General features: G+C 41.2%; 1 protein-coding gene across 1 annotated transcript; it reads left to right on the top strand.

The window, feature by feature from the left end:
• The first annotated feature begins 593 nt into the window (after window positions 1-593).
• On the top strand, window positions 594-23,738 carry LOC142451647 (C-type lectin domain family 4 member C-like). The gene is made up of 4 exons (XM_075553364.1): window positions 594-606; window positions 21,587-21,738; window positions 22,645-22,760; window positions 23,597-23,738. Exons 1-4 carry the CDS (start codon window positions 594-596, stop codon window positions 23,736-23,738), a joined length of 423 nt encoding a protein of 140 aa, XP_075409479.1.
• Window positions 23,739-27,908: the final 4,170 nt, after the last annotated feature.

Here is a 27,908-nt window from a genome sequence, read left to right as displayed (position 1 = left end):
CCTGCCTTGCTAAGTTCCTGAGCTACTGTCTATTGCTAATCCACCCTGCTGTTTCCTGCCTGCAGGCCAACTCTGCCTGCCTTGCCCTGGAGAGGACTCCACTGTCTACTTCCTTGACCTTGGACCAGGCAGCCCACATGAGTTGAAGGACTTTCAGTATATTAAATGTTTCACAAAAGTGAGTTGAACTGAGCCCTCTATGAGCCCTGCTGTGTGGACCAATTAGCTGTTATATTTCTTCTTGCTGTACATAATATATTATATACTACATATTAATGTATAATCATAAGTGTCCTAGTTTTGTTCTCTGGAGAATGCTGCCTCACACTGGAATCTGATATCAAAGAGTTCACGAAGAAGGAAAATGTGTTGAAACTGATGGTAGCAACAATTATGCTTGATCTAATTGAATTATGCATTGTTATATTATCTGGTTGTAATATAAGATCTCCCAATAAGATGACTTAAAAAATAAGACAAAATATTTTTTTCTTGAATTTCCACTTCACTCTCAAAAATGTTATTGGTGTAAGTTTGCTAATTACTACACAGAAATTCACTCTGAACAGATGACCAGCTAGTAACTGCGGCCCATGACCAAGTCAGGTAAAGCTCATCCAGAGTAAACTGCTTTCCAGGTGCCGTGTCCTCTTTCTCTTCTGCTGAGTTCAATAATCTGTTGCAGTGGCCAACAGGCCTCACAGACATTACTCCTGATCATGCGGGTGTGTTCGGGAAGTTAACAGGTTACGAGTTAGGATCAGAAAACATTAAGGAAGTAATCCTTTCTCCATGCCAGCAGACAAGTCTCTTGATCCTCAGCATCTCAGACATACAATTTCTTAGCATCTCAGACATACAATTTCTTAGCATCTCAGCACCGTGGGGATTGTGGTTCACTGATGGTTCTTCTTTCTAGGTGGGTGTGGGATTTCCTGTTCTTGCTTCAGACATGGCTCACTCTGGTAAGCAGCAGATCAGTCCCCAAGTTAAAGTCTTCTATTTTCTATTGGCTTGCTCAAACCTAATTATATTGTGGGACTCCTGAATATTATGGATAGATGGGCCATCCTAAGTAATGTGTTCTGACCAGAATGCATTAGAAGTTTCAAAAAGTAAACTAGCTTAGAGTTGTAGTATTGTAGGTATTTTGTTACTAGTTAAGTAGGCTTACAAATATTTTTGTTCTTGTTATAACACACAATAGGGATGTTTTCATTAAAAAAATTTTTCAGCTGCAAGACAAAATTTTTAGATAGATATTTTGCATCACATTTTCTTTTTTTTAATTTTAAAAATGATTTTATTATTTTTTTAAACATTTTATTAGGGGCTCATACAACTCTTATCACAGTCCATAATACATCAATTGTATAAAGCACATCTGTACATTCTTTGCCCTTATCATTTTCTTTTTTTTCTCTCCTCTTTTCTTTTTTTACATTTTATTAGGGGCTCATACAACTCTTATCACAATCCATACATATACATACATCAATTGTATAAAGCACATCCATACATTCCCTGCCCCAATCATTCTCAAAGCATTTGCTCTCCACTTAAGCCCTTTGCATCAGGTTCTCTTTTTTTTCCCCTCCCTCCCCGCTCCCCCCTCCTTCATGTACCCTTGGTAATTTATACATCGTTGTTTTGTCATATCTTGCCCTATCCGGAGTCTCCCTCCCGCCCCCCTGCCGTCCCTCCCCCAGGGAGGAGGTCACATGTGGATCCTTGTAATCAGTTCCTCCTTTCCAGCCCACTCACCCTCCACTCTCCCAGCATTGCCCCTCACACCCTTGGTCCTGAAGGTATCATCCACCCTGGATTCCCTGTGCCTCCAGCCCTCATATGTACCAGTGTACAACCTCTGCCCTATCCAGCCCTGCAAGGTAGAATTCGGATCATGGTAGTTGGGAGGAAGCATCCAGGATCTGGGGGAAAGCTTTGTTCTTCATCGGTACTGCCTCGCACCCTGATTGACCCATCTCCTCTCCTAAACCCCTCTATAAGGGGATCTCCAGTGGCCGACACTTGGGCCTTGGGTCTCCACTCTGCACTTCCCCCTTCATTCAATATGGTATGTATGTATGTATATATATATATATACATACACACACATATATATACATATACACACATATATCTTCTTTTTTTTTTTTTGCATGATGCCTTATACCTGGTCCCTTTGGCACCTCGTGATCGCACTGGCTTGTGTGCTTCTTCCATGTGGGCTTTTTTGCTTCTGAGTTAGATGGCCACTTGTTCACCTTCAAGCCTTTAAGACACCAGTTGTGTCACATTTTCTAGTCCATTCCCCTACTGCTGCCACTGGTCACCATGCCTTGGATTAGACTCAACAGCAACTGGTTTAAAAACCGAGTAGTAAACTCTCATAAAAAATGTTGAGCTGGCATAAGAGGACACACATACATGAATGGATATTGGTAAAGTGGGCTAGACAGGACAGCAGGAAGATTAAATTCATAAAACAAACATCACAAAAAATCTGATAAAAAGGAAAAATAGATCTAGGTTTATTTACAGTTTACCTATTTGATTTCCTTGGGACATATCAAGTATCTGATTTTTTAGACTGTTTGCATACAAAGTTAATGGAAAAATATATGTGAATTTATGTAAGAAACCAATGATAAAACTACTACTTTGAAGAGTTTTTTCCCCTGTATTTCTCAATTTCCATAATTTTGCATTTCCTCATTTCTAAAGATAATGTATATTTCAAACTATTAACTTGAGCTCCCAGAAAAAAATGCTTCTGAGTCACATCTCTGAGGTACATCAGAACTCCTCCAAGGGGCTCAATGTGCTTGGCCTCTTCCAATAAAGCCAGCTCCCAAGCTCTCATCTTCAGAGATTGTGACATAGCAGCGCTGGGACGTCTTGGTCGCAGGAAGCCAACAGGGTGTGTGCAAACACAATGATGCGAGGACAACCTCAAGGTCGAGGTGAGCCCTCTTCGTCTTCTTGGTTGTAGAGAAGGTGGTGGGAGTGCCATGAGACGAGGAAACAGATACCGAGGCGACTGAATGGCTTTGGGAGGAGCGGGCAGCCTTAGCGTGAGGATGGAGAAATCATAACAATCTCAGCCCTGAAATCAGTGTGGGATCAAGGTTCAGGGAAAGAAGAAAAAAGGAAAAATTAGATAATTCAGCCTTGACATCATTGAAATAATAACCACCGACCATCTAGAAAGGTGAACAATTGAAGCAAAACGATATTGGAATAAGACAGGGAATCACTGAGAGGGGATGAGATTGAAGGAGAAAAAAGAGAAAAATGTAAAGTACAGTTTACTCTGGATGAGTTTTGCCTGAATTTGTCATGGGCTGAATTTGTCATGTTACTAGCTGGTCATCAGTTCAGAGGGAACTTCTGTGGTCTCTTGTTGCCACAGAATCTTTCATTTGTACTTTTTGCTCATAGCGTGACCTGCGTGCTGTTCTAAGCCACGAGGAATCTCTTCTCCCTGACCCCAGTCACTGGAGATGGTAACGCTGTGCACTGCCCTTACAGAGCCCAGAGAGGAAGAAGCCTGGCGGTACCAGGTGAAGGTCTGGTCTACTGCGGTGGTTTCCCTCTCAGTCCTCAGTGCTTGTTTCTTTGTGAACTGTTGGGGTAAGTTTTCGGCTGAAGTGCAGCTGGTCCCTTGTTCCTTTTCTTGATGACATTTTCTAAGGATTCTCAGAAAACCTAGTTTCTTCTTTACGGCCATAAAATGGCAACCCTTACTGGCAGTGCCATGCTTCTTGTGCTATGAGTTTTTATTATTTTCACTATTATTTTGCATAAGTGGCCCTACTTTTCCTGGTCCTGGTTGTATTTTCTCAATTGTGAACATGATCTCATCTCTATAGGTACCCCAATTGTAGTTATCATCTCTCAGCACTGAGCTTAAAGATGCACCAAAGTTAATCTGTTCGTTTGTATTGAAAAGCCCTCTATTGGGAATAAGATTGTGAGGATGACTCAGGACCCGGCCATATTTTGTTCTGTTGCACGCTGAGTTGCTACGAGTGAGAACCACCTTGATGGGACCTGACAACTGGGGATATAACAAGCCTCCCCTCTATGATTGCAGTTCTCTGGATTCCTAATCTTCACGTGCTGCTCTCCCCTTCAGAAGGAAAATTGTTCAAACAATGATGCAGTAGGGGAATAAAGGAAATGAACTGCACCACTCTTGCTTCCTTTGGCTGGTTTCATATCTTGGATGGACCCCAGAGATTTCTCTATTCTCCCTTCTGGTTGTCATAGCTTACTGTATTTGCTGATTTGTAATCAAAAGTAGAAATTTGTGAGAAAGTCACTTTATATGAGTCCCAGCTCAAGTAAAAATATGTTGGCAATACAGTCTTTAACTTCTTTCAAGTTATAGATATACATCACAGGGTTTTGTATAGCTCCAAAAAATTGAATCATTATTAAAATGAAATGTTGGTTTTATGATCTGGGTCAAAAGGCAGAGGGATTAAGGATAGTTATTTAATTATCTCTGAGTGAAGAATACATGCAGGTAGTAAGTTTAGAGGCAGGCAGAGGAGTTTGGGCCTAGTCTCTTAACCTGAATGGTGAATTATGTGCATGGAAAATTAAGTGAGAATCAGAGAAAGGTCTGATCTTGCTTTCTCTGCTCCCAATGAGAAAAACAACAACAAAAAATGTTTAATGAAAGATATTCAAATGTCTCCAAGTGGTTACCTACCCAAACCAAACCCACTGCTATTGATCTTACTCCAACACACAGAGACCGTATATAATAGTCTGAGGCTTTGCAGATCTATACATAAACACATAGCTTCATCTTTCTCCCAAGGAGCGGCTGCTGGATTTGAACCCTAAAGTTGCAGTCCAACAGTTAGCTGACAGTGCCTTCAAAGCTCCTGTCTAAATGGCAAAGTCTCATTTATCTTTAAGGTTGCCCCATACATTTATTTACAATTACCAGAAGTCAGGAAACTTCAGAAAATAAAAATGTTGTGATCTTTTAGGATTAAATCGTTCCTTTATTACCCTTTGTTGGTGTCCGTGAAGAGTGTATATCGTTTACTCCCTGTTCTTAAATGCTCTGATGTGAAGCTACCTATTTTCTGGGACCCTAACTGGTGAACCTACCCATTTTGATGCTAGTAAGGTCAGTGCCCTTTTCAAAATATATACGCTGCAATACATGGGAAAAATAGTTTTGTTACACGCTAGAGCCTTTCTCTCTTGGTGATTCAAAAGAGATAGCATAATAAAGGCTCTTAGAAGTCCTGAAATAATAAGAATGTCAAAACTTAAAAAAAAAAGCACCGATGAAACATACAAATTTCCTCTAATTCTTTAATGCTTCCTCCCCTCACTGTCATGACCTCAATTCTACCTTACAAATCTGGCTAGACCAGAGCATGTACACTGGTACAGATAAGAGCTGGAAACACAGGGAATCCAGGACAGATACACCCCTCAGGACTAATATTGAGAGTAGACATACTAGAAGGGGAAGGAGAAGGTGGGGGAAGAAAGGAGAAACTGATCACAATGATTGACATATAACTTCTTCCCAGGGGAACGGACAACAGAAAAGTGAGTCAAGGGAGATATTGGTCAATGTAAGACATGAAAAATTTTTATATATTATCAAGGATTCATGCGGGAGGGAGGGTGAAGCAGGGAGGGGGAACAATGAGAACTGATACCAAGGGCTCCAGTAGAAAAAAATGTTTTGAAAATGGTGATGGCAGCAAATACACAAATGTGCTTGACACAATGGATGGATGGGTTGTGATGAGTTGGTCAAGGCCCCAATAAAATGATTAAAATTTTTAAAAGGTGAAGGAGAAGCCCTCAGAAACTCTGGCAGGTCCCGGCTCTCATGGGGAGAGCACATTGGTTTCCGTCCCTGTAGTTCACATTTGGTATCCTAGTAGAAGGAGACCAAAATACGTTTACAAATTAATGGAAAACTTTCCAAAGGCAGGATTAACAAAATACTTTTTCGAGGGCTTTCATAGAAAGACCAGGAAGTAAGGTTGAGGCCAATTTGAGTAAAGTGGGTGGGCGGGAAAGACAGAAGTAACGAAAGCCCCGCCTGGACACAGTGAAATAGGAACCCTGGAGGGATAGTGGTTTGCACTGCACTGTGATCTGGATGGTGGGCAGTTCGAAACCACCAGCAGATCTGTGGGAAAAACAGTGGGCTGTCTGTTCCCATGAACAGTTGCAATGTGGGAAACCTAAGGGGGGGGAGGGTCACTCGGGGTCAGCAATCACTCATGTCAGAGAGTTTGTTCTTTGAAGACACACTAAAAAGATACATAATGAGAACTAATCTTCTTCCTCTTTTCCAGTGATCCATAATTCTCTGAGTAACCAAAGTGGCAAGAGGCTGACTGATCACCCTGGGCATGAACATTTGACCTGCAGCTATGAGACAAAGGGACTGCAAGGTACCCCTTTGAAATAACAATCATCCTTTCCTAATAATCCAGCTCCCAGTCTGATCGTTACTATCATCAGAACTGCACTTCTGAGCTCCACGCTGGCTTGTTTTATGGCTCTCTTGAACTGTGTAGTTAGATGTCCAAAATAAAATCCACTGCCATTGAATCTATTTCCACCCACAGCGACTCGGCATAGGACATAGCGTAGAACTGTTCCTTAGTGTTACAGAGACTGTACATCTGTGCAGGGGTAGAGCCTCATTTTTCTCTTCTGGAGGGACTGGTGGGTTTGAACCATTGACTTTTTGGTTAACAGCCCAATGTTTATCCAACAACCCCATAGATATCTCAAAATTAAAGTACTAAACAAACCTCTACATTTTGTCTCTTAAAATCCTCTCCAGGTTTCCCTAGCCCAGCCCCCTCTCCTCACCCAATAATTCCTCAAACCTAAATCCTGAGAAACACTTTTTTTCCCCCTAACTAAGAATAATTCTGAGACGTAAATGTTTTCTGGTGCAGACAGCCTGATCTCTCTCACCTGACTGGCTGTTGGGTTTGAACTGCCAACTGTGTGTTTAGGGACCTGATACCAAACCCACTGGACCACCAGGACTCCTTCCTCCCTACACAGTCCTGAACTACGGAGTAATAACTATATAGAGACTTCAGATCAGAATAAAAAGTGAGTGGCTTAGAGTAAGCCACCTGTTTCACATAGAGGGAGAGTGAAGGTGGTCTTTTGGAATTTAGTATGCTGTTCAATTAATTCCAGGTAAGTGTAAAATGAATGATTGTGCTTGTGAATAGGGAAAGTCTGAGTAACATTGGATCCATGTTTCTCTTCTGGGAAGAGTCAGGCCACTGAGGCTGTGGTCAGGTGGTGCACTGGTGAGACACACACTGAAGACACACATGGGGAGTTTTGCCAACCAAGGAAGTTCACCCTGGCCTCCGTGGTCAGTGCTTTTAGTGGGGCTCCGTTACATATGCAGGAGTCCCTGGTGGCTGCAAACAGTTAAGCACTCAACTACCCACCAAAAGGTTGGCGGGTCTAATCCACTCAGAGGCTCCTTAGAAGAAAAACCTGGTGATCTCTTTTTAAAATGTGACAAGGTTGCGAGCTCCATGAGGTGCAGGTTGCGCTGTTTTGCAACCTGCGGACCCCGGGAGTTGAGGTCACTACGCGTAACCAGTTCAGTTAGGTAGGACTACTGATGGATGGGTTCCCCACTCGGTGGGGCTCAGCATCTCAGTACGAGGCAACTGATAATAACCATATGATTGGTCTTTCTGGTGGACCATAGCCTCCAACCCTCGGACTCTCAGGTGTGGCTGGCCTCACCATCAAATAAGGTCCAGGTAGCCCCCAACCTAAACAAGGCACCAGATGACCTCTCAGAAACTTCTCAAAAGGACTAGATCTATCTCTGGGGAATGCCAGATTCTTCACTATCAACTGATCACACAGAGAGACCCATTAGAGACGAAGAAACAACAAAATCTTCAATACTACCACAAGAAAGCGAAGTTACTGAGGCTTTGGGGCTTTTGTTGGCTTAAGGGAAGCACATGGGAAAGAAAGATTGGTTTGTTTTTCATACTTACTAGACTCTAGTTCCCCTCCCATATCTGCCTTAACAATGATACAATACAACTTAATTGACAAAGTCAATCCTTATTGTTAAATCAGTCAAATCAGATGCACTGTGGCAGAAAGGTTTATCTATTCAGTTGACTATATTAATATACACTTGAGAAAATTTTGTTTAAAAATATAGAAATAAATTGCTGATTGTTGGGCACCATCTGTTTCTTCACCGCACTTTGCTATAGCACCCATATCTTCAATGATCACTTCATGAAGGTCAGTATGGAGCAGGGTCACAGCATAAGGACTGAATGCTCTTAGGTTATGGTTAAGTGTGAGCTCAAAACCCATTCCTATGTCTGAGGTTTATATACATATACCCGTTTCTCTTTAGTGGCAGTATTAGTAGCTTATTGAGAAACAATAGAAGTAACCTCCATGGGGAGATTGGTAATTCTAATCATAGTAACATTAAACTAGTCAATGGTGTAGGATTTAACATACTGTTGAGATAAGGGGAATATTCATATATGAGAAAGTAAAAGACATGAGAAGTTCACTTGTTGCTAGGTGTCATGTAGCCGGCTACACCCTCAGCAACACAATGCACAACAGAAGGAAACACTGCACGGTCGTGTGCCATCCTTACAATTGTTCCTGTGCCTGAGCCCATAGTTGCAGCTGTGGTGTCAATTCATCTGGTGGAGGACCTTCTCCTTTGCTGCCCCTCCACTCTACCAAGCATGATGGCCCCCAGGGACTTGTCTCTCCTGACAATATGTCCCAAAAAGGTAAGATGAAGTCTTGCCATCCTTGACTTCAAGGAGCACTCTGGCCATATGCCTTACAATACAGATTGGTTTGTCTTTCTAGCAGCCCAGGATACTTTCAATATTCGTCTCCAGTATCACAATTCAAATGCATTAGTTATTGCATCTTCCTTATTCAATATCCAACTTTCATATGCATGAAAGGCAATGGAAAATACCATGATTTGGGTCAAACACACCTTATTACTCAAAGTAACATCCTTGTTCTTCTACACCTTAAAGAGGTCTTGTGCAGCAGACTTACCCAATGCAACATGTCTTTGGTATCTTACTGCTGCTTCCATGAGCATTGAGTGTGGATTTAAGCAAGACCAAATCTTGACAACTGCAACCTTTTCTCCATATATCATGATGTTATCTATTTGTCTAGTTGTGAACATTTGGGTCTTCTTGATATTGAGTTGTAAATCATACTGAAGACTGCAGTTCTTGATCTTTATCAATAAGTGCTTCAAGTCCTTCTCATTTTGAGCAAGCAAGATGGTGTCATCTGCATAATGCAGATTGTTAACAAGCTTTCTTCCAATGCTGATACCACATTCTTCTCCATAAAAGCCAGTTCCTCTGAGGACTTGTTCAGCATGAAGATTGAACACATATGCTGAGAAGATACAGCCTTGACTTACATCATTCCCTTGTTTGCACAACTGATCCATGAACTCGATCCACGTACAAGTTCCTCATGAGCACATTGAAATGTTCTGGAATTTCCATTCTTCTCAGTATTATCTGTAGCTTATTATGGTCCCCACAGCCTAATGCCTTTGCATAGAGTCGATACAACACAAGTAAACATCTTTCCGGTATTTTCTCCTTTGAGCCAAGATCCATCTGACATCAGTAATGATGTCCATTGTTCTATGTCCTCTCCAGAATTCTGTCACTTATGTTTTATTAATAGGTACAAGTGAACACAATGAAGACCTATGCAATGTTTACAGGAGTAGAAAGCCCAGTCTTACTCCCATGGAGCCACTGGAGGGTTTGACTGCCAACCTATCATGTTACATCCCAATGCATAACCACTACACCACCGGGGAGCCTATGTTCACTTGTACCCATTAAAAGCTTAAGTGACTGAATTGCTTAACAAAACAATGAGGGTTAGACACAGGGCACACACATTCCAATAACACTCATTCCCTTTGGAGAACTATGTCTGCAACTAATTCAAGTCCTTATATCCCAAGAAAATACGAAAATCACAACTGTATGTTAATCTTGACTTGCCCAGTGTCGTGCAGATCCATGATCTTGGAGGGCAGTCCTCCTCCTCCTCTCTCACCAGGACGTTTCAGCTGTGACTCCAAAGCTGTATCTCAGCTCCTTTCATCTGCAACACGTGTGTTCACAGTAAAGTCTGGTTCATGTGGTGGTTTTTCTGACTCAGATCTCTCTGATGTGGCCTATGCAGTGTGCTGTATACTTCAAGAAGAAAAAAAATCTGAAGTCCAAGTAGCATGTTGTATGGGCCTGGGTAACCAAGGACTGAAAAGGAATTTGGTTTAAAATGCACACTAACACAAAGCAGATTCTCCCCCTGGGTGTTCATAAAAGTAATATCAATTATTTTCCCCAAGTGTAAACAACTTTCCCACCCCCTCTACCCACCAACAAAATTAAAATCATATTTGAGAAACTCACACACACATGCACACACATTCCCCTCCTCTTGGTCATGAATCCCCACCAACATGCATTTAACACTAATATAGGATTGTTCACCCAATAAGAGTAACCATAAGTCACTGTAACATGACAATTTACATGATTTTCTATATTAAGTCCCTTGTGAAGTAATCATTTTCCTCTATTTTCTGAACTCTTTACTTGTGTTTATTATATCTTATCTAATGATAATCATAGTTACAAAAGCCCATGTGCTGTTTCTGTTTGTTGTCCATTCCATTCTCAATTCATAGAGATACCAGAGAACAGAACTCCCCCATGGTGTTTTCTTTATGGATGGCTGAAAATCTTTTAAAAACTAATTACTCTATTGTGTTAATCTAGGTAAACTAGAGAAACAAATCCACAGAAATTCATATGTATATGAGAGAGTTTTATATGAAGGGTAAGTGTACATTAAGAAAGCATCCCAACCCAGTGCTGCCCAAGCCCATAAATCCAATATTAGCCCATATGTCTAACATCAATCCAAAAAATGCTCTTCAATCTCACAAAACACACACTATGATGCTGACTACAGGAGGAAGTAGAATCAGTAAACGTGTAAGCATCTCAGTGCTGGCAGGGGTCTCCACATGGCTACTTCAGTGGTGCCCAAGGTTGCATCAGGGTAAGACCATACACCTTCTCCTCAGGCATGTCTTGCAGGAAGTGGGACTTGCCAGCTCAAGCAGGGAACTGGCTAAGGCAGCTGTACCCTGGTTCGACCATCCGAGAGCAAGAGACCTGAGAATCAGGAAAGCGAGACTCACTGAGTTATTTATCTCTCTACCCTTCAACTAATCCCACATGTGTTTATCAGTCAGGTTGGCACAATAAACTTTATCTCTCTCATCTATTTACCCATGTGTTTATTAGGCTGTATATCTTTATGGAAGCAGATGACCAGATATTTTATTTGGTGGAGTTGTTCAGTTGGTTCAAACCACTTAACTTTATTTAGCAGCCCAGTACTTAAATGGTGTACCACCAGGGATTCTAATGGCATTGTAGACATGTGAAAATACATGAAGGCCACTGAAATGGAAACAAGCAAAGGGTATTTTCTCAGAATTTGTTGCAATCAGGGAGACAGCTACCCATCACTAGTGATTTGGCAGAGACTCAAAGGCAGGGAAGGAGTTGGAAAGCTTCAAAAGGGAAAAAAGGGGTTTCAGAAATGCCCTGATTTGCGGCTACTCAAGTACAGAGGGTGGAGGCAGGCTAACTGGAAGTGGAACATTCTAAGTCTATGTTTAAACTAGAAAAACCAAACCCACTGCCACCGAGCAGATTCAGACATATAGTGACCCACGGAGGATTCCCAGGCTGCAAATCTTCACAGAAGCTCATAGCCTTATCTGGTAGATTTGAACTGTCAACCTTATAGTTAAAGTCAGCCCAAGGTTTACCCAGTAACGTTAACTTTCTGGTGGAAAACTCCAAAAACCAAACTCACTGCCAGTGAGACAATTCCAGCTGACAGAGACCCTGTGAGACAGACTAGAACTTCCTCTTTCGGTTTCAGAGACCTTATGGGAGCAGACAGCCTTATCTTTGTTCTGTAGATACACAGGTGGGTTTGGACCTGTGACCTCTTGGTTAGTAGCTAAATGCCTAGTCCCATATTCCAGCAGCCTCCTTTCTCTGTGGACAGTATTTTGTAAAACAAAGACTCCAAAAAACAAATATTTACTTATAAATGGTATTTTTTTTAATTCCTCAAAGAGCAATTTTGTCTCATTTTCCAATCCAGAGAAAGTCTGGGCCTGCTTCCCAGAGAACTGGAAAATATTAATGCCAGTTGTTACTTTATCTCTTCCGAATGGAAAGCTTGAGCTGAGAACCAGAAGACCTGCTCAGAGATGGGAGCTCATCTGCTGGTGGTCAACACCAAGGAGGAGCAGGCATTTGCTAATAGACCCTGAAGCAGGAGTGTGGCCTGGGGCTGAGAGGAGGTTCTTATTGTTCTGGGGTGTTGGTGTTGTGGCCGAGGGCTTTTAGGAAGGTAAATAAGAGAGCTTACTAAAATTTTACATACCTCTGTTCTGATTTCTAAAAAACCTCTCCCCTTCCCCCAAATCCTGGAGCATTTGAAATATATAGGAGCTTAGGGTAGGGATGAGGCATTTTCAGCATGATTTGTTTTTTTCCTTCAATATAGAATTGTTTTATATAGCATTAACTGTGTAATAATGAGAAGGCAGTAAGTGAAATGGAGAAACAATGTTGACTCTTGAAAATCACAATCAATGAGGAGAAATGAGTCAAGACTCAAGGTCTTGTTTGGAGAGGGAAGAGGAGATGGTGGGACTATCTATCAGCAGGGGTTAAAGGCAGTTTGAAACAAAATGGAGTTCTTTATGTCAAGGTAAGTTACTGTAGTAGGGTCTCACCTCTTGCACAATTTTCTTCCTTTTAAACAGTTTTATTGACATATACTTCACATCTCATACAACTCAAGAGTGCACGCATATTAAAAAGAGTTGTGTAATTATCACCACAGTCTTAGAATATTTTCTTCTTTCTTGTACTCATTGTTATTTGCTCCCTCTTTCTTCTTGTTTTTTTTAAGTAGTTTGATTGTCATATACTTCACATATAATACAGTTTAAGTGCTCAACTATATTAAAAAGATATGTTCTTGACCCCTTGGAAAAATGTATGGATTGTGATGAGTTGTATGATCCCCCAATAAAATGATTTAAAAAAAAAGAAGGTATGTGTAATCATGACCACAATCAATTTCAGAACATTTCCTTCTCATACACACTGGTGTTAGGTCCCCGTTGCCCCCCATCCTCCCCTTCCATTTCTGCCACTGTCCAGTTACTGTCTCTATAGATCTACCTATCCTGGATTGCATATGAAATCATACAAAACACAACTATACAAAATCACACAGAGCACAGAAACCAAAAAAGAAAACAACGACTAGAGAAAGCAGAAGAACCAAAGCCAAAAAAAAAAAAAGCAGAAAATATCAATGAATGAATCAAAAGGGAAAGCAAGTAATAGGGTATTACATTAGAACCTAACTAAATTTGCCATAATTAACTTTACAGGGCTTTCTGTGTGATAACAAGACTATTCACATCCCTCAACTATGGTCACAGGGGAGTCACCGAGATGTAATCCAGATGGGGATGTGCAAATGGATTGTGAGCATCCACTGCCATCCATAGCCTTCTGCAAACCAGATGTTCACAATTTAAACACTGATACTATTCCCTCCATAAGATTTGGGTTTTATTATTTACAATCCTTGGATCACAAGGGCTGGTGTGCTCGTTTCCATGTGAAATTAGTTGATGCTTCACTTACATAGATGCTTGTTTGAAGATAAGCTTTTAGGATGCTAACGTTGATCTTTCTGATAGTCGGGCACCATCTAGTTCTTCACCACGTTTTGCTACAGCACTCATAACTTCAGTGATCTCTTCAAGAGGGTCAGCATCTTATTTCACATAATTCCTGTGAAAAAAAATTTAGTTCTTATGGAAAACCCTTAAAAATCATTTGGCATTTTAACAAAATGGGAATTTTTTATTATATTCTCTGTGCTACTTACTGATTTTAGATAGATTCAGAAGGAAAGATAATATTTCAGTAGATATTTGTCTTTATGCTTTATGATGGGAATTACTCATTATTTCTATTTTAAAGTAATGTTGATGATCTCTCAAAGTAATTGTAGTTTATTGGTAGTATTATTATGATTTTTAGCAATGAATATTTCTCTCTATAATATATCCTGACATTCTTTATAGCTGTAATCTTGTATTTTGTTTTTCTAATTCTAAGTTATAAAGGGTAGAAGGACCAAAGTTTTTTCTTCACCAAACTAAGATTTTCATGGTAAGTGATTTTTGTATTTAATTTTGAGAAATACTTCATTGTTCTAATCACCAATGAGCAATTAAAGGAAACACCACGGCAAGTAATATGACTATGGCTAAATAGGGGACAAGTGTTTTGCTACTAAATATCATACCTCAAATTCCCTTTAGAATAAGTCAATATTTATAAAATAAGAAATATAGTAGTTCTAGTACAAAGACTGGCCAAGTAATCTGAGAAAATACTAAACCTTATAAAGAGAAATGAAATTATAATGATACTTTGTGACAGACTTATAAAGTATATAGCATAACATACAAGTATTCAAATATGGGATACTTCAAAAACAGTAAGTACTTAAAGAGAAATAAAACCACTAGTCTTAATTTGGGGCTATTATAGTCTATGTATGTGGTGCATTTATTTTTTTATAGAGTGACTTAAAAGTTTTACTTATAAAAATTATGGGCTAGAATTTCCTAGTATTTAATTCTTATCATTCACTATATTGTAAGATAGGCATTTTACTAAGTTGGTCAAATTAACTTTAATTTCATCCATTTTTAAACAGAATCACTTTTTGGGGGCAATATTTTACATAAATTTTTAAAAAGTCATTTTATTGGGGGCTCCTACAACTCTCATTACAATCCATACATCAATTGTTTCTGAAGTATTTGTACATATATTCAATTGTTCTTTTCTAAACATTTACTTTCCATTGAGCCCTTGGGATTGGCTCCCCCTTCTTCCCTCCTTTCTCCCCATACCCCCTGAACCCTCTTGGCCCCTTGATAGATTGTAAATTATTTTCAAATTGCACATTGACTGCTGTCTCCCTCCCCCTCTGGTTTCTGTTGTTCTTCCCCCTGGATTGGTGTGTGTAGTTATGTGCCATTCATTGCAATTAGTGCCCCTCCTCCCTCCCTACCTATCCATAACCTTTTTAAGACTAAATATGAAATTATATCTTTTTAAGATCATTTTATTAGGGGCTCATACAACTCCCATCACAATCCATACATACATCAATTGTGTAAAGCACATTTGTACATTCGTTGCCCTCATCATTCTCAAAACATTTGTTCTCCACACAAGCCCCTAGCATCAGGTCCTCATTTTTCCCCTTCCTCCCCACTCCCCCTTCCCTCATGAACCCTTGATAATTTATAAATTATTATTTGTCATATCTTGCTCTGTCCCACGTCTCCTTTCACCCACTGTTCTGTTGTATGTCCCCCAGGGAGGAGTTCACATGTAGATCCTTGAAATCGGTTCCCCCTTACCAACCCACCCTCCCTATACTCTCCCAGTATCGCTACTCACACCACTGGTCCTGAGGGGATCATCTGCCCTGGCTTCCCTGTGTTTCCAGTTCCCATCTGTACAAGTGTACATCCTCTGGTCTAGTCAGACTTGCAAAGTAGGATTCAGATCATGACAGTGGGGTGGAGGGGTGGAGGAAGCATTTAGGAACTAGAAGAAAGTTGTATTTTTCATCATTGCTACATCGCACCCCGACTGTCTCATCTCCTCCCCAAGATCCTTTTGTAAGAGGATGTCCACTGGCCTACAAATGGGCTTCGGGTCTCTACTCCACACACTCTGCTCATTCACTATGATAAGATTTTTTGTTCTGATGCTACCTGATACCTGATCCCTTGGCACCTTGTGATCGCACAGGCTGGTGTGCTTCTTCCATTTGGGCTTTGTTGCTTCTGAGCTAGATGGCGGCTTGTTTACATTCAAGCCTTTAAGACCCCAGATGCTATATCTTTTGATAGCCGGGCACCATCAGCTTTTTTCGCCACATTTGCTTATGCACCCATTTATCTTGAGCGGTTGTATCAGGAAGGTGAGTACACAGTCATATGTTTTTTTGTTCTTTGATGCCTGATAACTGATCCCTTCAGCACCTCGTGGTCACACAGGGTGGTGTGCTTCTTCCATGTGGGCTTTATTGCTTCTGGGCTAGATGGCCGCTTGTTTACCTTCAAGCCTTTAAGACCCCAGATGCTATATCTTTTGATTGCCAGGCACCATCAGCTTTCTTCATCACATTTTGTTGCTTACCCTCTTTGTCTTCAATGGTTGTATCGGGAAGGTGAGCATAATAGAATACCAATGTAATAGAAGAAAGTATTCTTGCATTGAGGTAGTACTTGAGTGGAGGTCCAATGTCCTGCTGCTACTTTAACACTAACCCTATAAATATATGCACATAGATCTATTTCCCCATTCTCATGTGTAAATATATTTGTATATGTACATGTCTATCTAGACCTCTGTAAATGCCCTCTGCCTCCCAGCTCTTTCCATCTATTTCCTTTGACTTCCTTCCTGTCTCACTATCATGCTCAGTCCCCACCAGGATTTCAGCAATTACTCTTAGTTACATTAACCTTGATCATGACCATCCAAGCCTCCCACACCCTCCTCATCACTGATTTGGATCACTTGCTGCTCCCTTGTCCCTGGGTTTATTAACACTACTACATTTTCTTCCCACCTCCCCCTATCCCTTGTCCCCACGGAACTATCGGTTCCGTTATTTTCTCCTCCAATTGTTCATCCAACCTATCTTATTTAGACAGACCTGCGGAGATAATAACATGCACAAAAACAAGACAGAGAAAATCAAGTAACAATATACAACAAAACAACAACAACAAAACAATGACAAAAGCAAACCAAGAAAGAAAAGCTTGTAGTTAGTTCAAGGATTGTTTTTTGACCTTTAGGAGTGTTTTCCGGTCCAGTCTGTTGGGGCACCATGCCCTAGTTCCAACGTCCACCTTCAGCATTCCCTGGGGACCTCGCCTCTCCATTCCCTTGCTGTTCTGTTGCACCCCCTTAATGTTTTGCCTCAGTGTGGCGGGATCTGAGCGGGTGCAATTCCCATCCTATGCTTCCAGTGTTGCCCCCTGTAGGGCTATGGGTCAGTAAGGGACATCATGTCTCATAGTGGGGCCACCCATGTGGCCCTCTCTGTTGACTGCTAGCTCTAATTGGGAACATCGACCTCCTGACCTGGTGGGTCATGATGTGCTCCATTCTCTCCTCCTCCCCCTTCCTCTGCTCCCATGTGCTCTGAACATATATGGCCCTCTTCCTGGGCTGTAGATTCAGTGCCATCCTTTGAAATAAATTCTTCTGAGACAAGGGGCAGGTGTCCATTTAGTAGTTGGTGTTGGGGCCAGCCCCACAGGCCTCTCCACTGGTTCCCTACTCCACACTGGCATGTTGCATTCACATTTTAGAGCACCAGGTTGAAGTCTGGTCCCTCTTTCCCTGTGGAGACACAAACAATACCCTCCCCTTGGGTGGGTTAGTGCCCTGTGCCCCCGCTAAACTTTTTAAAAATTATTTTTATTTTTTCCTTTCCCCACCTCCTTTTTAGTTATCTACCATGTATATCCCTGTATTTGGTCTGGTCCTGCCATATTACCAGGTCCTCACCCCAGGAATGCTTGCATACCGTAGCTTTTCCCCTATGCCACTTTTGCCTTAAAAAAAAAAAAAAAAAGCTTACCTCAGCAGCCTTTGAAGTCTTTCTATATTTAAGTCAATGCTAACTTGAATTCTGTTTTCTCTTTTTTGCTCTCTGTGTTAGGTTGTTCTATGTGGTGTGATCTCTTATTTATGCTTGGTGAGTGTTTTTCTGCCCATACTGGGTCGGCAAGGATCTTTTGTAGTGCTGGGTTTATTCTAACGTATTCTTTGAGTTTTTCCTTGTTTGGGAAGAATCTTTCTTCTCCATCTATCTTGATGGATAATTTGGCTGGGTAGAGTATACTTGGGTTTGCACTGTTTTCCTTCAATTTTTGGAATATGTTACTCCACTCTCTCCTCTTCTTCATAGTTTCTGCTGATAGGTCTGAGCATATTCTTATTTGGTGATCTTTATATGTGATTGCTTGTTTTTCCCTAGCTGCTCTTATGAATTTCTCCTTTTCCTCAAAGTTGGATAATTTAACTATTATGGATCTTGGTGGTTTCTTCTTGGGATTCAGTCTAGCTGGTGTTCTTTCAGTCTCCTGAATGGTTGCCTGGTTCTCATTATTAAGTTGGGGAAGCTTTCCTCCAAGAATTCTCTCACTATTGTTACAGATGACTTCTTTGTTGTGTCTTCCTCCGGTAAGCCAATAATTCTAATTCTGTTACTCTTCATAGCATCAGACATAGCTCTTAAGTTTTCTTCAGGTTCTCTGATGATCTTATTCGATTTTTGTTCATGTTTGTTAAAGTCTGCTTGGTCACCCTCCAAGTCACTGATGCGGTTACCTGATTCCTCCAGTCACTTCTTGAGGTCCATGAGCCTGCTACTGGTTTTTGTTATCTCCTCCCTAAGTCCTGTATTTCTCTTTGGTTTTTGGCCTTTACCTCGTCTCTCATTTTGTCCTTTTTCTGTATTGTTTCCCCCATAACCTGTATGACTCCAAGGAGCATTCTGAAAATTTCTTTCTGTGGCAACTCAATGTCTGCTTCTTCTATGCATGTCATTATGTTCAGGACATCTTCTGCCATTGCCTTTGTTTCTCCCATTTTTTTCATTGAAGTCGTTGGGGTTGATGGCTGTTTGTGTTGCGTTGTTTTAGATGAGCCAGGCACCATTTTCCAGGGAGTCGAAGAGCGCTGGCTCTCTCTGGGAGACTTGTAGGAGTGCTTCTTTGAACTGTCTATAGCTTATTTCACTACAAAATTAACCTACCACTTTATCCTCCTGTGGCTTCCCTCTCAGGGGAGTCACCAGAAGGCTGGTGGGTTGTCTGCTTTGGTGTTGCGAAGGTTGAGTAGAGGTTCCCGCAGCAGCTTGGAACATTGAGGAGTGTTGGCCGAGCTACCTTAGGACCAAAGGCACATAGGCAGGAATTTCTATCTGTAATATGTTGAGCAGAGTATCCCTTGGTGGAGGCCAGGGCCTTACCTAGCCTCAGCCTAGCTACACAGGGTGAAGCTCACCTAGCTGGGTGTGGCGCAGGTGTAAATGCCCTTGGCTAAGGGAAGTGGTCTGGAGGTTCACAGTAGTGTGTGAGAGACCAAAAAAAGAGAGTAAGATTGGGGGGGGGGGAAGTTTAAAAGCAAGCTGTTTAGCCTGTAAGAGCGGGGGAGGGGGGATATAGTAAACAGATGGAAACAAAGCAACAATATAGCGGAGTTGAGATTCCCACCAGTGGAGCTGCAAGAGTTTTGTCCCTGCTCTGAGGTGGCAGCTGCAAGCTGTGGCTGTGTTGAGAAAAGGCCCTGGGCAGCCCTCTAAGACCGAGGTGGGTGACAGAGAGGAGCTGCAAGAGTCCAGTCACTGCCCTGAGGTGGGTGGCGGCAAACTGTGGCTGGGTTGAGACCAAGCCACCCTACAGGCCCCAAATGATCCGGGGCTCTGGCAGAGACCATGGTGGGGCCAAGGTCAAGCCCCAACCGGCCTCCACTGAGGTTAGCCCAAAGCCCCCAGCGCCTCAAAACCCCTTGAGTCTGTGCCTTATTACTTTTATGGTGCTCCTCCTGCATTCCAGCAGTGGTGAATTTCCCTCTGAGCAACTCTCCTGGGCTGAATTCTGTGGAATCCCTCTGGTATGTGTTACTCTGTCGCCATCTTGCCGGAAGTTAAAAATTATATCTTAAAGAGTGCATTATTGCAGACTGAATAGGTATGGGAGGGAGAGTGAGGACACACACACACACACACACACACACACACACAGGTCTGCAAAGGATATTTGTACTTGGTTATTTAGCTATGTTGCCAATATATCCATGAATGTGGTGGAGCATGAAGTTATGAACACTTCTTAGACAAAGCACCCAGAGAGGTGGGATTTCTGAGGGTTTCAGGACCATCGTCTGAGGGGACACCAAGGTCAACTGACATAACATGGTCCACAGAGACAATATTCTTCATTCAGATTTGGTGAGTAGGGATTGGGGTTTTACTGGCCTCTTTCTAGCATGACAAAGAAGAAGAATAAAAGTTGAAGGAACATGGAAATAGTCAATTGGATGAATGGAACATATATACATCAGTTTTGATGACCCTAAGAACAAAACAACTAGATGGGGTTGTTGCCACTGCCAACTGCTCTGAAAAGGATCATATTAAAGGTTCCTGGAGAAAGTGGAAGAGTTGGAACTCCAAATGAAGCTTTCTGTCTGGATAGAGATTCAATGAATCCCTTAGTCACCCTTCAGGTCTGGAATTGAATTCACTCCCTGGGTTCAAATGGACGCAGTTTTCAGACAAATAATAAGTCTATAAGGGAAATAATAATGGTAGTGATGTGAGCCACTTTAAAATAGTCAATAACTTGCGATCAAAATGGTTGTATTTGCTCAAGACCAAAGGTCAAGAGGGTGAGTCAAATAGGATGAATGAAAAGAGGAAATGAAGGGAGAAAGTGGGCTGGCTGATGGTACAACAGGGGTTACAATGAATGAGACGAGACATAATGTATATGAATCACGGAGGATAAAACTGATTATCTGCACTAGCCTTTCATCAACATCACACAACGAGAAGCTGGATAAATGCCTCATTACTGCAAGGTGGTTGTTGAGGTCCACATGGTCAGCTCTGACCCTGCAGGCTGAGGAGGTCTCTTTTCTGACTGTGAGGGAAAAGTCCCATTCCATACTGGACCTTCTCTAATATCACCTGATGGGAGTGTTGGAACCACTTATTTCAGCACCTTACTACACCTCATTGCAGCACAGAGGGTGGACGCGCAGGCTAACCATTTATCTTTTGCTGGGATGGAGCTTTCAGTTTTTCTTATGGTTCTGGTGGTAGTAGAGTGGTTATTGTTTAAGAGTTTCCTGTCTTGCTCGACGGTCTCTTTCCTGGATCGTAGGCTCCAGTCAGAATGCTCTTGTTGCCTCCTCCTCCATTTTTTACTCCCCCCCAGTGATGTTTTTGAGCCACCACATCTTCATTTCCAAGTGTCGATAAAGGGACAAAGAAAAGAAACAAGAACTCAGCACCAAGTAACCGTTGAGGTCCAAAGTCCCCCACCCCCCCAAAACCTACCATAATTTAGTCTTCTTATGCTGATTTTAACTATCATGTCAATGGTGTGTAGTTGTGCTTTGTGAAAAGAATAGGGCAAAGTATGTCTATTCCATCTTTGCAAGTGCAAAAAACTGTTGGTGCTCAAACTTAATAATATTAACACTTTAAAAATGACTTTGTTTGAGTGTCTATATCTCTCTTCCCATTACAGGGAAAGGCTGGGTCTGCTGCCCAGAGAACTGGTTTGCATCTAATACCAGCTGCTATTGGGTCTCTTCTGGATCGAACACTTGGACTAAGAGCCAGAAGACCTGCTCAGAGATGGGAGCTCACCTGCTGGTGGTCAACACCAAGGAGGAGCAGGTACTTGCTAATACACACTGAAGCAGGAGCCCTACCTGGGGCTTGTTCACTTCTTGACTGAGAGGTTTCCATCATTCAAGGATGTTGGTGCTGTGACAGAAGGCTGTTAGGAAAAGTAAATAAGAGAGGCTCCTAAATGTTTACATTTGACAGGTCTGTTCTGGTTTAATAGAGCCTCCTCCCCAAATATTGGAGCATTAAAATTATACTGGAGCTTAGTGTGGGGAGTCCTGGTGGTGTCATGATTACACATTGGTTAGCAGTTCAAAACCACTAGGCGCTTGGCGGGAGAAGACTGGGCTTTCTACTCCTGTAAACAGATACCGTCTTGGAAACCCACATGCGGATCAGTATAAGTCAGCATCGACTCGATGGCAGTGAGTGAGTGGAGCTTAGTATAAGGAAGAGAAAATTTCAGCCTGATATTTCTTTTTTCTTTTACCATGCAATTGTTTTGTATAGCATAATAACTGCATAATATATCATAATAACTGCATAATAATGAGGAGGCATTAAGTGGAATGGAGAAATAATGTTGAATCTTGAACATCACAATCAATGAAGAGAAATGAACTTAAATGATTTTTGATATTATGAAAGGAAAATGAATGAGTCGGTTAGAATATTGTCACGCACAACTTTGAAGAATACTCTTTCTTTGAGAAGAACACATGGAAAGTAGATAGGAGATGAGGACTCAGTATGATCGTAGATAGACCTCTCTCTCACAGTCAGATCTTTTTAAGTGATGTATTTGGTTCTGCCGTGCTCAGCCACAGAAGTCCTGTAGTCATTATGATGGGCCTTTGGCTTTTGCTGGTTCCTCTTATTTTCTTTACACACCTAAGATACTCTGTACAACCTAAGTACTCTAAAGTCTGTGGGTTCTTTCTTTTCTTCTCTCAGAATTTCATCATCCCAAACCTGCAAAGATCATCTGCTTACTATGTGGGGCTGTCAGACCCAGAAGGGAAGCAGCAGTGGCAATGGGTAGATGGCTCACCGTACAATAAGAGCGCCACGTGAGTACAGCACTCCATAAAGAATCCTGAAGGCTGCCCCATACTGGGCCACTCCAGCTCTGCTACAAAAACACAGCAGCGACAAAAACAAAACAAAAAAAGCCTTAAAAAAACAAAACCTCGTGTTTATTTATCACTTAAGTCTGTGCTTTTAACCACATTTATATCTCTAAATTAAACAAAAATTAAGATTATAATTAATAGTTTTATCATCCAACAAAATACAAAGTTCTGATCATCTTAATATAACTCCCATTTAAATAGATAACTTTGGCACCTTTGATCCTCATGCAAATGTGTCAAGTAAATGTGGATATTACCTAATCTTCTTTAAAACGTAGGAGACTTGAGACTCAAGTACATTAAATTATTTGGCCAAGATAACAGGGAGTAAGTATCAGGTCTAGAGTTCTTAACTAGTTCTCCAGACTTCAAAAGCAGTGTATGAAGAGCAAACGCTATGGATACTTGGGACCTGGAGGAAGCCCTTCCATCACTTGAGGAAATGCTGCAGGGTTGGCTGTGCCCTGAGGGCAGATCAAGGATGAAGAAGCAAATGGGAATCTCTGGGTGACTGATGGGAAGGTGTTTAATGTGTTCTGGATTTCTTAACACAGTGGAATTCTGCGTGGTGTAAGTTTTTAAGGGGAATTCCAGAGACGGAGGAGAAGCTGCTTACAATTGGGGGGCCTTGCAGAAGGGGGCAGAAAGAGAATGGGGCAGATTATTGGATCTACTCAGCCTGGATTCCACATGTTCAGCCTCAGCTACCTAAGTCTCTAACCCTTTTCAAATGCAGTGTGAACAAGTAGTACCATCTCTTTCCTCCCTTCCAGATTCTGGCATCCTGGTGAACCCAGTAACCAAGATGAGCAGTGTGTTATGATAAATTCTCGTGGAGGAAGCTGGGGCTGGAATGATGCTCGATGTGATAGCCCTCAAAGATCAATTTGTGAAATGAAGAAGATCTCCTTCTGAAGGGAACGTTCTCGGGGACATGTGGCTAGACGGATACCCACTGTGAATGGTGCAGGTCATTTGGTTTGTTGTTTATGTTTGTACATCCCTTTTGTAAGGGATGGCTGTGGAATTTGTCAGTTGGCTGTCACCTAGTGCACGTATTATGGGATCAGTTCATACATGCACTCATTCTTAATTATACAATTTTAAACATTTTCTGTGTTTTAGGGACTCTCCCTTGTGGGTACATGGGGGAAGCATGAGATTTCTTTGCTAATTTCTGTGTGATTCTTAAGGGACTAGGTACTGATATAATTAGAGACAACATAAGTTGATGTGATGCTTTTTCATGTCTAGATTTATTTTTGTGGACTAGTTTAAAGAAAAAGAATCCCAATGATTGCTTTCTGTTTCTCCCAGAAAGCATATTACGAAATAATAGGCATACTATGTCCATCAATTTAAGGTACATTCCAGCTTCGCTCCAGTAGACAATTTGGGCTCCTTAACATTCTTTATTCAGTATTAGCATTTACCATCGGGTGCAGACAAAGAATTGGAGATTGAACATGAGAAATTTATACTTAGAGGATGAACTGAGGTCATGACTAATGCCTTGATACATAGAGTTTTATTCATCGGTATTCTGATAATTATTTTCTTTGGTTCAATTTTACACTTCGGTGCATGGATTCCTTCTCACAATGGGCCTTGATGTGCTTTGGTAAACCAAAGAACTTTTACTGAAGTTCTTTCCCATCATTTTGTTCTAACACAATATAAAGTATGCTGACAAGATAGCCTGTCATTCATTGTCTTGTCATAGGACTTTTAATGGGTCCCCTCCATGGCTATCCTCGGATAACGTGTGCCGCTCCTTATGTGACCCCTGAGATCATGTCTGATCTTGGTGCAGCTGAGCCATTCCATTGCCACCCACTTTTTCCTAAGTGTACTTTAAGATGAATTGTTTTTATAGAGTTCTAATCTTACCCAGTATAAGTAGAATTTACCAGTTTAACTCTCAGAGAGCAACTTAACCAATAGTCAGAGGAGTTTCACTTCATGTTTAATGAAAATTTCTCACTGCTATTTCAATAATATGGGGATGGATATGAAAGACAGGCAGAAAGAACCACCTTCTTAAAGGGCTTTGATTCACAGAACTGCCTGTGCTGGGACTGGGGTGAAACGGAGACTGGTGAATCACTGCGGGACCTCTTCCTTCCCTCTGCAGTGCATTTTATGAATGTGGTTCAGAGCCTCTTTCCTTTAAATTCCTCACAGCACCAGTAAGTCAAAGTTGCATGTAATAGAATTCATGTAGGATTTATATTTAAATTCTGAAATGAATGTGATGAACCATCACAAACAGCACTAGTCAGTTGAAAGCGTTGTGAGAAACAATACGGTACTTTTAACGTCATTAGGTTTGGGGGAATGAATGCATCATTCCCTAAGGAAGCCCCGGGTGTGCAATGGTGAAGAGCTCAGCTGCTAACCCCCGAGTGGGGCGTTTGAGCTCCCCAGCTGCTCTGTCAGAGACGGATGTGAAGTCTGCCTCTGTGGAATATCTGCAGCTCTGCAAACCCTCTAGGGCAGTTCTGCCAGGTCGCTGGGAGTTGGCATGCACTCAATGATGCAGGGGCAAGAACAGTATCCCCGGCCATCCCCCCCCACCCCCCAGGGCTGCAATAACTAAGTACCAATAGCTGGGTGCTTTAAACCAGCACAGGTTTATTCGCTCGTGACTTTGGAGTCCAGAGCCTGACATCCAGATGCTGGTGTGACCATGTTCTCCGAGGTCTTGGGGAAGAATCCTTCCTGGCCTCTTCCTGCTTCCGGTGATTTCAGGAAATCCATGGTATTCTTAGATTGTAGGCGCATCACCCTAGTCTCAGCCTCTGTCTACACATAACCTTCTTCCCTGTGAACCTGTCTTGTGTTGTCTTCTCTTCTTACAAGAGCACCTATCAAACTGGATTGAAGACTCACCTGAAAGCAGCATGAATACATTTTAATTAATGAAACCTGCAAGGACTTTATTTCCTAATATGATCGTATTCACAGGTATGGGCAGTCAGGAATTAAGCCTACCTTTTGGAGGGAGCACAATGCAACTCACAAGAGTGTGCATTTTTGATTAACAATATATAACTGGAGCATCCTTTGAACCAATACTTTTCAAAATAATGAAAAGCACATTCAATTATTTTACTGCTTTTAAAAACATTAATAACAATTTTTAAAGTGAGAGTAAATGAATTTCACCATCAGTGGGGAAAATGACAGACTATTTCAGTATTTATTTTGTAACATAATTTAATCTGTATAATTAATGTGGGTGTATTACATGAACTCCTATGTATGTAATTGTCAAAAAATAAATGCTCAGCATCAGGTGTGCGTATATAATAGTATTTATTACTGTTACATTGTGAAATCATTATTTTAGAAGAAAGTTCTCGGGTGGTGCAAATGGTTTGCACTCGACCTAAGTTTGACAGGTCAAGTCTGCTCAGTGTGCCAAGGATTAAAGGCCTGACAATCTGCTCTGTAAAGGAATACAGCCAAGAAGACGCCGTGGAGCAGTTCTGTGCTACAACGCATGGGGTCACAGTGGGCTAAAACCAACTAGATAAGAATCCAGAAGGTGCATCTTAAAATGCATCATTAAAGTATAAGTCAATGGTCCCGCTACAGTAAAACAAAATAAAAGGTTACTTTTATAATTATTTAAAGAAAGTATGCTCACATATTGCTTTATTCAGCATAAAATTGGGCCCTATGAATGAAACTTTTCTTAGCATATATGTGTTTTTTAATATTAATCCTGAGAGTTTCTAATCCTCTTGCAAACAAACAACCCCCACTGGAATGGTTATTATTAGATAATGGAAAGTAGTAGGTCTTTGTGAGGATAAGAAAGATGGGAACCTTCGCTCACTGCTGGTGAGTATGTAACAGAACACGTTCTCTGTGGAAATGTTTGATGGTTCTTCAAAAAGCGACAAAGAGAGTTACCATGTGACCCAGGAGTTCCATTCCGATGTGTGCACCCAAAAGAACCCAAAGCAAGGAATTAAAAAGATATCTATACATTGCATAATTATTCATAATAGCAACAAGTGAAAACACCCACCATCAATAGATAAAAGGATGTGGCATATCCATGCAATGGAATATCATTCAGTTATGGGATGAACTGACATTGTGGTACATGTAGGAGCAATATGAGAACATCATGCTTACCACACAGGTCAAAAATGTTCAAATAATATACTATCCCGTTTTCATGAATTATCTAGAATAGGAAAATGCATTGAGGCCATTGTTTATTAGTGTTTGACAGAGGATGAGAGCAGGAGAAAATTGGGTGAATTTCTGAGTAGAGTGATGAAAAAATTTGTAAATCAATAATAATTATGGCGGTACACATGCTAATTAATTTCACCAAATTGTACACTTAAAATGATTATTTGCCAATTAAAATGATATGTTACCACAACAAAATGAAAGAAAACCCAAATTGATAATAACTATGCATACAAAAAAATCAACTAACACTCCAGACTCTTTTGATCAATCATTTAATAAATAGAGGAGGAGGTAGACAACTTTGTGGAATGTCCAGAATTGAGTAAAATACTATTGTTCACCGGGAATAGACTGACCACCTTGCTGATTTCTCTGATATTGAGACTCTATTACTACCTGACAACCCTCCAGGACTCTTGTAATGTTAATTTTGTTAAGTGATTTTAATACAGAAACACGGATTAATATACTTCAGTCTCCTGAAATATCAATCATCCGTGGTGCAAAACACACACACATACATGCACAAACCCCCTCAAACATGCCCATTTCTTGGGGGTTGCTTCGACTCCTACCAGGTCTATGTGATGCAGAATTGCTTTTATGGTTTATAAGGCTATAAATATTATTGGCTGAAAATTGATACATCTTTTACCCATGGAGTACGTGTGGTGGGTCTTAACAGTCAATCTTTCTGTTAGCATGGGGAACAAGGAATCCGCTATCAATGGTGCACAACATGTCAAAGGTGAACTCAACCACACAAGGCCAGATAAAACAATGTGACATCATTTTAATTGTTGAACTAAATGCTTAGTATAAAGGTTTAATTAATGCTATTACCATTAACTGCTCTACAAAAAGTTAAAA

Source organism: Tenrec ecaudatus, chromosome 6, assembly GCF_050624435.1.
Source record: "Tenrec ecaudatus isolate mTenEca1 chromosome 6, mTenEca1.hap1, whole genome shotgun sequence".
NCBI classification, from domain to species: domain Eukaryota; kingdom Metazoa; phylum Chordata; class Mammalia; order Afrosoricida; family Tenrecidae; genus Tenrec; species Tenrec ecaudatus.
This window is presented reverse-complemented; position numbering and strand designations above follow the sequence as displayed.